This window comes from Brassica napus, chromosome C5, assembly GCF_020379485.1.
Source record: "Brassica napus cultivar Da-Ae chromosome C5, Da-Ae, whole genome shotgun sequence".
Taxonomy (NCBI): Eukaryota; Viridiplantae; Streptophyta; class Magnoliopsida; order Brassicales; family Brassicaceae; genus Brassica; species Brassica napus.
This window is the reverse complement of record NC_063448.1, coordinates 40,980,533-40,993,470: the sequence shown is the minus strand read 5'-3', so window position 1 is coordinate 40,993,470 and position 12,938 is coordinate 40,980,533. Positions and strand designations below refer to the sequence as shown.

General features: G+C 37.1%; 3 protein-coding genes across 3 annotated transcripts; 2 read left to right on the top strand and 1 right to left on the bottom strand.

The window, feature by feature from the left end:
* The first annotated feature begins 243 nt into the window (after window positions 1-243).
* LOC106398850 (calcium-transporting ATPase 9, plasma membrane-type) lies at window positions 244-7,348 on the top strand. Its single transcript, XM_048758833.1, has 28 exons — window positions 244-950; window positions 1,035-1,151; window positions 1,250-1,289; window positions 1,383-1,501; window positions 1,587-1,718; window positions 1,796-1,885; window positions 1,962-2,031; window positions 2,128-2,198; window positions 2,275-2,358; window positions 2,438-2,515; window positions 2,578-2,733; window positions 2,809-2,891; window positions 2,982-3,090; window positions 3,163-3,218; window positions 3,305-3,431; window positions 3,507-3,644; window positions 3,712-3,777; window positions 3,864-3,962; window positions 4,140-4,250; window positions 4,468-4,695; window positions 4,799-4,963; window positions 5,037-5,252; window positions 5,358-5,495; window positions 5,584-5,684; window positions 5,939-5,984; window positions 6,085-6,222; window positions 6,303-6,410; window positions 6,492-7,348. The coding sequence occupies exons 1-28, from the start codon at window positions 747-749 to the stop codon at window positions 6,687-6,689; spliced, it is 3,288 nt and encodes a 1,095-aa protein (XP_048614790.1). The 5' UTR covers window positions 244-746; the 3' UTR covers window positions 6,690-7,348.
* On the bottom strand, window positions 7,100-9,646 carry BNAC05G30800D (protein MANNAN SYNTHESIS-RELATED 1). The gene is made up of 7 exons (XM_013837910.3): window positions 9,490-9,646; window positions 9,297-9,415; window positions 8,703-8,853; window positions 8,534-8,604; window positions 8,348-8,433; window positions 7,689-8,268; window positions 7,100-7,618 (listed from the first exon to the last, which is right to left on the bottom strand). The coding sequence occupies exons 1-7, from the start codon at window positions 9,629-9,631 to the stop codon at window positions 7,340-7,342; spliced, it is 1,428 nt and encodes a 475-aa protein (XP_013693364.2). The 5' UTR covers window positions 9,632-9,646; the 3' UTR covers window positions 7,100-7,339.
* A 1,896-nt stretch (window positions 9,647-11,542) lies between these two features.
* LOC106398851 (uncharacterized protein At4g04775-like) lies at window positions 11,543-11,839 on the top strand. The gene has a single exon (XM_013839351.2). The coding sequence runs from the start codon at window positions 11,543-11,545 to the stop codon at window positions 11,837-11,839; it is 297 nt and encodes a 98-aa protein (XP_013694805.2).
* The last annotated feature ends 1,099 nt before the right edge of the window (window positions 11,840-12,938 follow it).

Below are 12,938 nucleotides of genomic sequence, written 5' to 3'. Positions count from 1 at the left end.
CACGTTCACCATGTTTAGTACCAAGTTTCTCTGCAACTTCACTATCTTTCCTATCATTTATTTATATATTTTCTTGAAAAAATTGACAAGTTCTCTTAATTGAGTATAATTTAGTAAATTAATTATTTGTCATTGAATTGAGCCAAGAAATAAATTAAGAAAAATGTACTTAGATTTTGTAGTATAAAGAATTATTAAAAAGTAATACTAATTTAAATGTTGGATTATATAGAAATACCATGTTATCTAATATCTATCATATGCCCATGTTAATTCCCGGGAAAATCTCTTTCTTCCTTCCTTCTTCATTTTCTTCCCTTCCCCATAAAAAAAGGAGAAAGAAAACAAACAAACTTTCCGCAAATGTTGGAAAGAAACAGACCAAATATAGCAAACAGACCAATCATTTGTGTTCTGTCTCTCTCTCTCTCTCTCTCTGTCTTTTGTTTTAGTTTTTCTTTATGGGAATCGAATATTAGGTTCGCTCTAAATTAGTTTCTTTTATTATTTTCTTCTTCTCTGTGATTGACAGAGAGAAATCTTAAGAGAGAGAGAGAGAGAGATAGTGATTTCGTTTTTTTTGTTGCCTTTCTCATTCTTACGAGTTTGGCCATCTCTCTCGCCAAATTAGTAACGAACAACCTTACTTAATCAGAATAGGTCGTTTCTATTTCTTTCTTTTATTTTTGTTTTCTTTTGTGGTTTTCTCAAGAAAGTTTAGAGGAGAAATATAGAAGAGGTAAAGAATGAGCGCTTCGTCCAGCAATGGATTGCTCCTCACGTCAATGTCAGGACGACACGACAATATGGAAGCTGGTGGGTCGTCTAAATTACCTGAAGATGTGCAGCATCCTTCTGATCACCATGAACAGCTTGAACACGACCCTGATGATCCTTTTGATCTTGATAACACCAAGAACGCCTCCGCTGATTCTCTCCGTCGCTGGAGAGTATGTCATCTCTCTTCTCTTCTTTGATCATTGCGTCAGTTTTTTAGATCTTAACATGGATTTGAAATGGTGATAATTTTGCAGCAAGCGTCACTTGTATTGAACGCATCACGTCGGTTTCGATACACATTGGATCTAAATAAAGAAGAACACTATGAGAATCGGAGGAGGATGATCAGAGCACATGCTCAAGTCATTAGGGTATATAATCTTCTTTTATCCTCCTCTTGGTGAAGCTTTTGATTGCTACTTGTTTGTTTCTTGATCTCTCACAATCATTTATTGCTTTATTGAATCAGGCAGCATTGCTTTTCAAGTTGGCTGGAGAACAACAAACGGGTACGTGACTTTTCTTTTTAACATAAGTCAGATCAAATTATGTTTTTAGTTTTCTTATTATCAATCAATCTTGCTTTATTTTTGTGGTTTCAGGGTTTGGATCAGCATCATCAACGCCAGCAATTTCACCTGGTAACTTTGACATCGACCTTGAGAAACTTGTGTCAATGACCAGGAACCAAAACATGTCCAGTTTGCAGCAACATGGAGGGGTTAGACTCGTATTGCTTTCATTTGTAGGCTATAAATGGCAATAAGATTTCATGATACTGAAATATATATTTACTACCTTTTAAGGTGAAAGGTGTTGCAGAGAAGTTAAAGACAAATATGGAGCAAGGAATCGAGGAGGATGAGAAAGAGGTCACAGATAGGAAGAATGCTTTTGGATCTAACACTTATCCAAAGAAGAAGGGAAAGAGCTTCTATGTAAGTAGTTGTGGTGGTTTCTTCAACAGTCTTCCCTAACTTATGTGGATTATAACTCATTTTTTGTTGTCCAAAAGATGTTCCTCTGGGAAGCATGGCAGGATTTAACTCTTATCATCTTGATCATTGCGGCTGTAACATCATTGGCATTGGGAATAAAGACTGAGGTATTTTTTTTTTCTTTTCATATAGTTTCCTTCTTATGTCTGCTTTAATCTTTTTGGGTTTTACTACTTTCAACAGGGTTTGAAAGAAGGTTGGCTTGATGGTGGAAGCATTGCGTTTGCAGTTTTGCTTGTCATTATTGTTACTGGTATGAACATGTTTTTTTGCCTATATTTTGTGTTTGTGTTTGTGTTTTATGTCAAATTCTTTCCTAATATTGCTCTCAATCTTTTGTTTCTTTCAGCTGTTAGTGACTATCGCCAATCTCTTCAGTTTCAAAACCTCAATGATGAAAAAAGAAATATACAACTAGAGGTTCTTACTTTAACATTTTATAAATTGTTTGCAAATAATATGGTTTAGAGATGATAGTTTAATGAAAACTTTACAGGTCATGAGAGGAGGGAGAACAGTGAAGATTTCAATCTATGACGTTGTTGTTGGAGATGTTATACCTCTTAGAATAGGAGACCAGGTAGGTTTATTTTCTCAATATATTTCAACTGTGGCTTTAATTAGAATTAATCTTAGCCTAACGTATTGTATCCATCTAGGTCCCTGCGGATGGAGTGCTAATTAGTGGTCATTCTCTTGCTATTGATGAATCTAGCATGACCGGTGAAAGCAAGATTGTGAGTTCATCATGACTCTTCTTGTTTCTTTTATTACTTGTTAACACAGACTTTGGTTGCAGGTTAACAAGGATCAAAAATCTCCTTTTCTAATGTCTGGTTGTAAAGTAGCTGACGGAGTCGGTAGTATGCTGGTAACTGGTGTTGGAATCAACACAGAATGGGGATTGTTGATGGCAAGTATCTCAGAGGATACTGGTGAAGAAACTCCCTTGCAGGTATATCATCTTGATGGTCTACACAATGTCTTGAAAGAAGTTTGACAGTTCCTTTTGGTAATCTTATTATAACAGGTGCGGTTAAATGGTCTTGCAACCTTCATTGGTATAGTGGGGCTCACGGTGGCTGTTGTTGTCCTGGTAGCTCTTCTTGTGAGGTAAAATCTGATACACCTTGGTCAATAAAACTTTTGGATTACAAATTCATGCCATGTTAAGGGCTATAATCTTGAGTTATATTTTTTCAGATACTTTACTGGAACTACTCAAGATTCTAATGGAGCAACCCAGTTTGTCAAAGGGAAGACTAGTATCAGTGACATTGTAGATGATTGTGTAAAGATATTTACAATCGCCGTAAGTATTTATTCCACATTTATGATTATGTTGCTCAATAGACATATCAATTAATTATTGGCTTTTGTGTAGGTTACTATTGTGGTTGTGGCAGTGCCTGAGGGACTTCCCCTAGCCGTTACCCTCACGTAAGTCTTATTTCATATAATCCACTAAGAAAATATTAACTACATTGTAGTTCTTGATCTAACCTTTCTTGACTCCATTTGTGTAGTTTGGCTTACTCTATGCGAAAGATGATGGCAGACAAAGCTTTGGTTAGGAGACTATCAGCTTGTGAAACCATGGGCTCAGCTACAACAATATGCAGTGACAAAACTGGAACTTTAACTTTGAATCAGGTCAGTATCTTCCTTGACAAGAATTCATCATATACCCTTCTAGATAGCTAATTTTATCCCTTGTCAAAATTAAAGATGACTGTGGTTGAGACTTATGCTGGTGGATCAAAGATGGATGTAGCAGACAACCCCTCTGGACTCCACACTAAACTTGTTGCCTTAATAAGTGAGGGTGTGGCACAGAACACCACAGGAAACGTTTTTCACCCCAAGGTTGGTATTCGCTACTCCGAGGTTATCAAATGATGGATGGTTAGTGCTCATGATGTTTTTACTGTAGGATGGTGGAGAGGTGGAGATCTCTGGGTCTCCCACAGAGAAGGCTATTCTGTCATGGGCGTATAAGGTATCAAATTTTTGCTTTCTCTGGTCCATCTTTCACATCTTTTTTCCTCTGCATGGACAGTATGTTTAAAGAAGCTATTGTTACAGTTGGGGATGAAGTTTGATACCATCAGGTCTGAGTCTGCTATCATCCATGCTTTCCCTTTCAACTCGGAGAAAAAGCGTGGTGGTGTCGCTGTGCTTCGAGTAACTTCTTGACCCTCTCTCCAGTTTTAAGATTAGAGAATTACTAAAATGTTGTGAAGGAATTGGACTAAGTAGTTGCTCTGCTAAACACATGAACATCTTCTCATTACTAGTCAATGAGGAAAGTCTCTAATTATAATAGATGAAGCTGATCAGGAGAGTATAAACTAACTGCAGGGTGATTCTGAAGTTTTCATTCATTGGAAAGGAGCAGCAGAGATAGTTCTGGCTTGCTGTACACAATACATGGACTCAAATGGTACTCTTCAGCCCATTGACGACCAGAAGGTGAGAAGACTCAAAATTTGTAAACAACAATCTCTCCAAATTCTTATTGCGCTAGAGAATAAATTAGGAGATAGGATGGTATCAAAAAGAGGAAATTTGTTTTAAAATTTCACTTTTAAGACACACTCTGTTAGTCTAGGAGGACTTAAACATTTGCTTATTACTTTGCTATCATCTCAAACATCAATAAAATTTCTGTTTGGAAATAATTATACAGGAGTTTTTCAGACTTGCTATTGATGCCATGGCGAAAAATAGCTTGCGATGTGTTGCTATTGCATGCAGAACACAAGAGCTGAGCCAAGTTCCCAAGGAACAGGAGGACTTGGATAAATGGGCTTTGCCAGAAGATGAATTGACTTTGCTTGCTATCGTTGGTATAAAGGATCCTTGTCGTCCTGGTGTCAGAGAAGCCGTGAGAATTTGCACCAGTGCTGGTGTTAAGGTAGGCTTCCAGCCTCTTCTAAATTTACAGTAGTTGCAACATCTATAATGGCATAGCTGACAACCTATGTGTAATGTTTGCATGAAACATTTGTGTTATCTAGGTGCGTATGGTGACTGGGGACAACCTTCAGACAGCGAAAGCAATTGCTTTGGAGTGTGGTATACTTGCTTCAGATACAGAAGCCGTTGAGCCTACTATCATTGAAGGAAAAGTGTTCCGTGAGCTATCTGAGAAAGAGAGAGAACAAGTAGCCAAGAAAATAACGGTACGAACAGTGAATGATCATGTGCCCATACTGATGAAGCTATTTCAAATATTAACTTGGGGGTAAAATGCAGGTGATGGGTAGATCCTCTCCTAATGACAAGCTTTTACTTGTTCAAGCACTAAGGAAAAATGGAGATGTTGTTGCTGTCACTGGTGATGGTACTAATGATGCTCCTGCACTCCACGAGGCAGACATAGGCCTCTCTATGGGTATATCAGGAACTGAAGTTGCTAAAGAAAGTTCAGACATCATCATTTTGGATGACAATTTTGCTTCAGTAGTAAAGGTTTGTCTTGATCAGACAGAAACATACAATCTTGTAGCTTGTATTATAGGCAGACATAGGTTCTTTATGCCTTTTCTAATTGTGAAATTATGTTCTCTCTTCTAGGTTGTTCGATGGGGCCGTTCTGTGTATGCAAATATTCAGAAATTCATACAGTTCCAGCTTACTGTGAATGTTGCAGCTCTTATAATCAATGTTGTAGCAGCAATGTCTTCTGGTGACGTTCCTCTAAAGGCTGTACAGGTTAATTTAATCTTCCCTTTGCCTTTCCAGCACGAGATTGTTGAACTTTTGAGACACTTTAAATTATAATGGTGTTCTTTTGATACAGCTGCTTTGGGTAAACCTTATAATGGATACTCTTGGAGCACTTGCACTCGCTACAGAGCCACCAACAGATCATCTTATGCACAGAACCCCTGTTGGAAGAAGGTATAGTAGAATAATGAACTCGATATTGTCTTGAGGGCCGGCCCTGAAATTTTGGAGGCTATAGAAAATTTAGTAAAAAATTCTACTATTGGTTTTTATTTTTATTCAAATTTGAAGGTCTGTCTATGTAAATTTTTTAAAAAAATTGGGGGATCATATGCCAATGTTTTAGTTGGCCATGCCAAGGACCGGCCCTGGTCATATATTGCGGCTTCTGTTGAGTGATTTGTGATGGTTTGTTTCTGGATTTGCAGGGAACCTCTAATAACAAACATCATGTGGAGGAACTTGCTTGTGCAGGTGACTTGTTCAGCAAGAAAACTATCTTAATGCTGACTTATTACTAAAAACATTTTCTAGAGTGCATATCTCTAATCTTATAATTTGTGGGATAATGCAGTCATTCTACCAAGTGGCTGTCCTCCTAGTTCTAAACTTTGCAGGCTTGAGCATTCTTGGCTTGAGCCAAGACAGCAACCATGCACATGCTGTAGAAGTGAAGAACACTATGATATTCAATGCCTTCGTTATGTGTCAAGTAGGCAAAATCATCTCCTCTTTTCAATCTCCTTATTCTTAAAATCATATGTATTGGTTTAAATCATGCAAGTCTTGCAGATATTCAACGAGTTCAACGCAAGGAAACCTGATGAAATGAATGTATTCAGTGGAGTATCTAAGAACCCTCTCTTCATTGCAATTGTTGGAGTCACTTTTGTACTTCAGGTAAGACAATAACACAAAACCTCTTTTGTCTCTTGGACACTTGATAGCATCTGGTAGTAACTCTTGGGTTGAAAAATGCAGATACTCATTGTGACTTTCCTTGGGGAGTTTGCCCATACCGTTGCACTGAGTTGGCAACTATGGCTTGCTTCTATTGCCATCGGACTGGTTAGCTGGCCACTAGCAGTTGTTGGGAAACTGATTCCTGTACCCAAGACTCCGATGAGTGTCTACTTCAAGAAACCGTTCCGTAAATTCAAAGCCTCAAGAAATGCATAAACACATTACTAGATGCTACAGAAGCAATAACCTGTGACAATGGCCTAAACCTCTAACTTTTCTTTCTCTCTTTTAAATGGTGATAGTATTTTACAAATGTATACTGCAAGATCCAATTCTTTTGTCCCTTATTCATATTTTTTCTTTTTGTCTTGATGTAAAAGTACTGCGAATTGAATTGGATTTGGGGTTGTACTAAAGGAACTTTGGCTCAGTCTTTGGTTTCATACCAACCAAAAAATCTTTTGCTCTCTGTCTGTAAGAAGCATGACTTGAAACCTTTCATGGGCTGTTTCTATGGCATCTGCTAGATTTGGGGAACAAAGGACATAGTAAGGACAAAGGACATGGTTCTTCTTCCTTCCTAAAATAAATCTTACAAACAAGTTTTGATGTGTAAATGTGTTTCATACTATAGAAATTTTTTTATAGAATGCAAAGGCTACGAGAGCCAACAGAATCAAATTGTAAACCTCAATAGTTTTCTTTCCTACACATGGCAAACAAAAATAAACTCACCTGAAAAAACCCAACTTATATTGAAACAACATTACATAACAAATAAGACAAGAAAAAAAAATTATATTGCATACAATTGGTGAAAACTGAGAAGGGCCATGCTTAAAGACCACATTGGAAATGTGAGAAGGTCAGCAAAAGCATGAATAAGCCAAGTGGTTCTTCTTTGAGATGTAAGGAGAGATGAAATCTGTAGCAAGGCCAGATGTCTCTGAGATTTCTGCTGGAACTAGCACTTGTGGCTTACCTAAAGCTATCCTCTTCCCAACTATGTTTGCATAAAACAAACCAGATATGGCTGGAACAAACACATCGCTTCTCGAGCTTATGTAGAAGTCAATAACATTTTCATACTCTGAACTCTCTGATTCAAGGTACTTTGATTTCTTACTTGCTGGAAATATTGCCTCCTGCATCAAGATTTAGCAAAAGGGTAAGAAACTTTTCCTTGGACTAAAGAATGTTTTGATCTATACACACCTTTGTGAACGTTTTTGGGAAGATATCCTTAAGGATATCGAGGCTACTGTCCCACCTTGGCTGAGTGAGATAGATAGTTGTGTCACCAGCAAATCCAAGCTTCCTCAAGAATAAAGCAATCTCTTGCGCGTTGTAACATGTCTTGGACCCTACTACGCCAGTTGAATGGCAATGTTTCTTCTCGAGTAAGTCAATTCTAAGGTCTACTGCTATAAAACGGCCACCTAATTTCCTGCTATGTGTTCTTAACCTCTCAACCATTGATTCAACTACTGCATTCAGTTCAGGTTGCAACTCCAAGGAACCAAACATTGCCAAACAAGCCACAGGATCAGTTTCGCCGTCTTGTGAGGATTTTCTCAAGTTTACAGAAGGGAAATACGTAGCAACTCGGATGTTTCCTTTTGATTTGAAGATTGGATCAATGTTCTCCTTAATGTAGTCCTCTGTAACTCTGGTAGGGACTTTTATAATGGCCATATCCCTTAGAGATACTTCTTCAGGCAATTGTTTGACAACTTTGATGACTTTTTCCAAGCTTTTGATTAGTTTATCGGCATCATAAATATCTTCAAAGTTCCTGTTAAGCCATACACTGATCTTAGAAACTAATTATCAAACCATAAATGCCACAAACATAGAAATAAACAACTCTTAACCTTTCATCACCAGGTTTGCTTCCTCTTATATCAGGAAGCACTAATGTTGCTCCAAGATGCTTTGCCACCATTACAGCATCAGTGATCTAAACAGAAGATCAGAATTTAACCACACAAACAACAAATGGAATAAAATAACAAACACATCTAGAGAATATACGAATTTAGAGCTTTTATAAAGTATACCTGAGAGATATGGTACTCAGGACCATTCGTTAGTGAGAATGTAACATACCCTTTTGATGATACCGCTTCATCTACAACAATTAGGCCCTTATAAGTCCAAGATCTACAATGCATACAAAAGCATGAAACTGAGAAAGACGACAAGAGTCTGAGTAAAACAAACACATACCGGATAGTAATGTTGGCCAACAAGGATTAAGGTCATTGTTATCATCCATCCAAGGCCCTTTACTGCCTTCTAAGGCTCCGACAAGACTATCTTTCACAGATACTCTAGATCCTTCAAATTCAATATCGTGTGCATCTCCCTGAGCTTTCTCCTGTAAACAAAATGAAAGAAAAATTAGAGAAGGATCTTGAATTTAGCTACAGAAGAGAAGGTTCGACCTTTTGCACTATTAGTTTACACCAAAAGAGATGAACTAATCATTTCCTAATGATCAATGTAAAAAAGAAATTCACTACTGACTCTAATTTTATGATCCATGAAATCCACATTTTATCTAAAAATGGAAAGTTTTGGTAGGAAGAAACCCCTATAACGCACAAATCAAGAAAGTCTCAATGAACAAGCTGACAGTTCACCTTGAACTAGATCTGTTTCTAAGACATCAGGTAGACGTATCAACACAAAAAGTGAAGGAGACAAAATACAAACTGACAATGAAGAAAATAAACCGAACATAACCCACTTGAATTTAGCTCAAGTAGTATCACACACTAGAGCAAAATTTTTTAAAAAAAGTGTCCGCAAAGAACGTACCTGAAGAGAATCAAAGTAATCTCTATGAAGCATCTGTCCGAGCATCACGAACATGGTAATGGTGAGGATACCAGCAACAACTTGCCTCAAATCCACACCCATTTCTTCTTTCTCTCTTGCTTATGAAACAGAGAAAACAGAAGAATCAGATGAGTTGAAATAGAGAAGGAAGTAAAGAAAAAGAAAGACCAACAAAAACAGGTGTTGTGTTGTGGTGGGGGCAGGTAGAGACAAGGTATCTTCCTCAAATATGATATCTCAGTTCCCCTTTTGATTACTTGGTAATTAAAGCTTTGCCAAAAAGATCCGTTGAGAGTGTTATTGTCACTGTTCATTGTTGAAGTTGATGTTTTACGCAAACAAAACACAACACAGCCACCGACGCTTTTGCCGTGAATGTTGGTATAATTTTTAACCGGTGGTTTCTTAAAACCGGTACTAAACCAAGTAGACCAAAACATTATGATTGTTTTTTTTTTTTTTTGGGTCAAAGATTGTTTTGTTTTTTTTTTTGTTTTCGTGGAAGGCCCTTAGTCTAGTGGTTTGACTAAGGGTTCATTAATGCTTCTATACCAGGAGGTTTGGGGTTCAAAGCCTAGAAAACGTAAATTATGTAGATTATAGAAAAAAAAATGTTACAAAAAGTCTTCAGCATAGTGCAGAGCATATCATCGAACATGGATCTCATGCCTCGGAGTGATATAGCATAATTAATCTACGTTAAAAAAAGATTGTTTTGTTTGTTTTGTTTTTAAACATTTCTTACTCTTTTGTTTTTATTGATCTTTACCTACATTTGAGAGAATACTACTGACGATACCCACTAAGTAAATGTTCAAATAAACCATGGTACAACCAAACAAAAACATGCGAGTCAAAAATTTAAGAAACTTAACTGAAATAGTAGTAAATGTAACAAATTTAACTCTCAAATCCTTGTTATAAAAGTTTGAAATGACATCCTTATCACTATTCGTACCAAGAAATATATATATATAAAGAAAGTCACTACTGATCCCTACAACAATGGATATAAATGTTCAGGGAAATTTACTCAAATATACAATATTTTAGGACAATTGACTAGAACCATACATATCTTTTTTTATTACAGGCATTTTTTAAATACCAAGCGTGCTTTTTTTTTTACGTTATCAGAAAAATCGTATTTACAAGAATGTCATTACTTTTCGCTGCCACGTAAGCAAAAACCCGGCGCCACGTAGGAATTCGGTTCCGTTTTTTCATTAAGTCAGCTGTAAATCACTTCATACGTCATTACAACTGATTTCTTTCTACGTGTCGGCTGAATTAATAAACACGGCTGACTTAAGATTAAAAAGTTGATTTAAGAACATAAGTCAGCCGCCCGGTACGGCTGATTTACAGAAATGTGTCTGATTTATGGGATAACGGCTGACTTACATACACAAGTTACGGCTAACTTATACATCAGCGGTTTGATTGCTGGAATATTCGGCTGAGTTGTAGTTAAGACACGACTGAGTTATGTTTCCACGGCTGAGTTAATGAATATCTACTGGCTGAGTTATTTAATTTACGGCTGACTAATTGGATGTTGTTACGGCTGAGTTTATATTTAATCAGCCGTAATATGATGTATTAACATTAAACTAAGCTTGTTTACGGCTAACTTATTAGCGAAAGATTAACTACTAGAATAGCATTTGTTTGTCGACTGATTTATGTGACGATATAGCTGATTTATGGTTTTTCATCCTAATTACGGCTCATTTCGGATCAAAAGATTAATTACTGAAATAGTATCCACGGTTCGGCTGACTTACATTGTACACGAGGGCTGATTTACGTAGGCTGAGTTATATATTCGTTTGTCAGCTGATTAACTGATTTTCCATGTCATCCGCCATGTCATCAACTCGGATTTGCCATGTCACTGCTAACGAACTACTTTACAACTATGTTTGTGTGTGTTCATCTTTTTCTTCATCTTCTTTATCTATCTATCTATCTATCTTCTTCATCAAAACGCTCCGTCTCGTTTAAAGAGAAAACGTCGACATGTTAGCTCATAGAAGTTAAAATCGCGAGGCTCATTCCAAAAACCCCCAAATTTGAAAATTAGGGTTCTTCAGAAGAGAGGATTAACTGTAAGTCTCTTTCGTCAAATCCGAGATCATATACTGTTTTTTTTACTTGAGCATTTTGTGTGTTTCGCCTTGGTATAGTTTCAATCATTTTTGTGTGTTGTGAAGTAGAATTCGATGGATCTAGGGCGTGGAATCCCAAGGAGGAGCGACTGTGGAGCTGCTACTGTTGTGTTAATGTCAAATACCGCAAGAAATTCGGGAAGAAGGTTTTATCGTTATGGAGCAATTTCGGGTGAAAACCATGTTTTCAAATGGCTTGATGAAGCACATGATGAAGAGTTTGTAGTTGTGGCAAACAAACTGGTGACAATGGAGCAAGATTTTGCCGACATAAAAGCAGACTTAGCTGATATGAAGAACGACATAAGTGAGATCGTAGCACTTATCGAGTGTCTTAGGGTGAAGTGTTAGATGTATTAGTTGTTGTTGGGAGAAATAAAAATGTAGTCTTTTAATTATCATTTAATTATGTTGGAGTTATCGTTTAATTTACGGCTGAGTTATCGTTAATTTACGGCTGAGTTATCGTTAATTTACGACTGAATTATCATTTAATTATGTTGGAGTTATCATTTAATTTACGGCTGAGTTATCGTTAATTTATGTCTGAGTTATCGTTATTGCAAAGTCCTATCAAACTTTGAAAATAATAAAGTATTATCGTCTCGATGTTATAAAGGCCTCGATATTGGTTCTGAGCCGTATTTTCCACACTTCTGAAGCGCCATAATTAATTATCAACACTGTCAAATCAAGAAAGACGAAACGTCTCATTAAACGTTTAAATCAGTTTTTAAAAACTAAAGTAATAAAAGGCCTCGATATTAGTTCTTAGCCGTATTTTCCACACTTTTGACGTATTTTCCACACTCAGCCGTCCCATTAATATTAACGGCTGAGTTATATTCTGAGTTAAATAATAAAGTATTAACGTCTTGATCTCTATGAAGGCCTCGATGTTATATTAACCAACATGGCTGAGTTATATCAACCATCATTGCTTAGTTATATTAACGTTACATTAATGGATTATTTCTCGATTCTTGAATTGCCTGAAGAGATTCAGGCGTTAGTGGTTGAACGTGTTGTCGGTAACTCCTTCCAAGATCTCTATGGCCTCAGAGCATCGTGCAAGTTGATCAAGGCGTTTGCAGATCGGCGTAGTGTATGCCATTTTTACGATGTATTATCTGTTCCCTGTGGACTCAATATGCCTGCTGAGTTGTTGAAAACTTGCTACGCGGAGAGAAATCCAAGCACACTTTATATGAAGGGTGTACAGTTTTTCTTCACATTTAACCTTCAGGAAGAAGGACTTGCTTCCATGAAGCTTGCAGCGGATGAAGGATATGAGCGTGCTGTGTATACATACGCAATGACTAGAAAATGTTTTTTGGGGTGATGAGGAGTATTTTGCTCGTTTTACAAGGGAATCAGTTGATAGGATCGGGAAACTAGTTCGATCTCTAAAATGGGAATGGGGTTCTCCTCACGGTGACGAGTTTCGGGC

What these genes read in the sequence shown, in the direction of transcription:
- BNAC05G30800D (XM_013837910.3), bottom strand. Translation starts at nt 9,631, where the DNA reads ATGAACAGTGACAATAACACTCTCAACGGATCTTTTTGGCAAAGCTTT. An exon ending in ATTACTTTGATTCTCTTCAG is followed by an intron (nt 8,854 to 9,296) that starts GTACGTTCTTTG and finishes TTTTGTTTACAG; the next exon opens with GAGAAAGCTCAGGGAGATGC. An exon ending in AGCAAACCTGGTGATGAAAG is followed by an intron (nt 8,269 to 8,347) that starts GTTAAGAGTTGT and finishes ATGGCTTAACAG; the next exon opens with GAACTTTGAAGATATTTATG.
- LOC106398851 (XM_013839351.2), top strand. Translation starts at nt 11,543, where the DNA reads ATGGATCTAGGGCGTGGAATCCCAAGGAGGAGCGACTGTGGAGCTGCT.
- LOC106398850 (XM_048758833.1), top strand. Translation starts at nt 747, where the DNA reads ATGAGCGCTTCGTCCAGCAATGGATTGCTCCTCACGTCAATGTCAGGA. An exon ending in AGCCCATTGACGACCAGAAG is followed by an intron (nt 4,251 to 4,467) that starts GTGAGAAGACTC and finishes ATAATTATACAG; the next exon opens with GAGTTTTTCAGACTTGCTAT. An exon ending in AAGTAGCCAAGAAAATAACG is followed by an intron (nt 4,964 to 5,036) that starts GTACGAACAGTG and finishes GGTAAAATGCAG; the next exon opens with GTGATGGGTAGATCCTCTCC.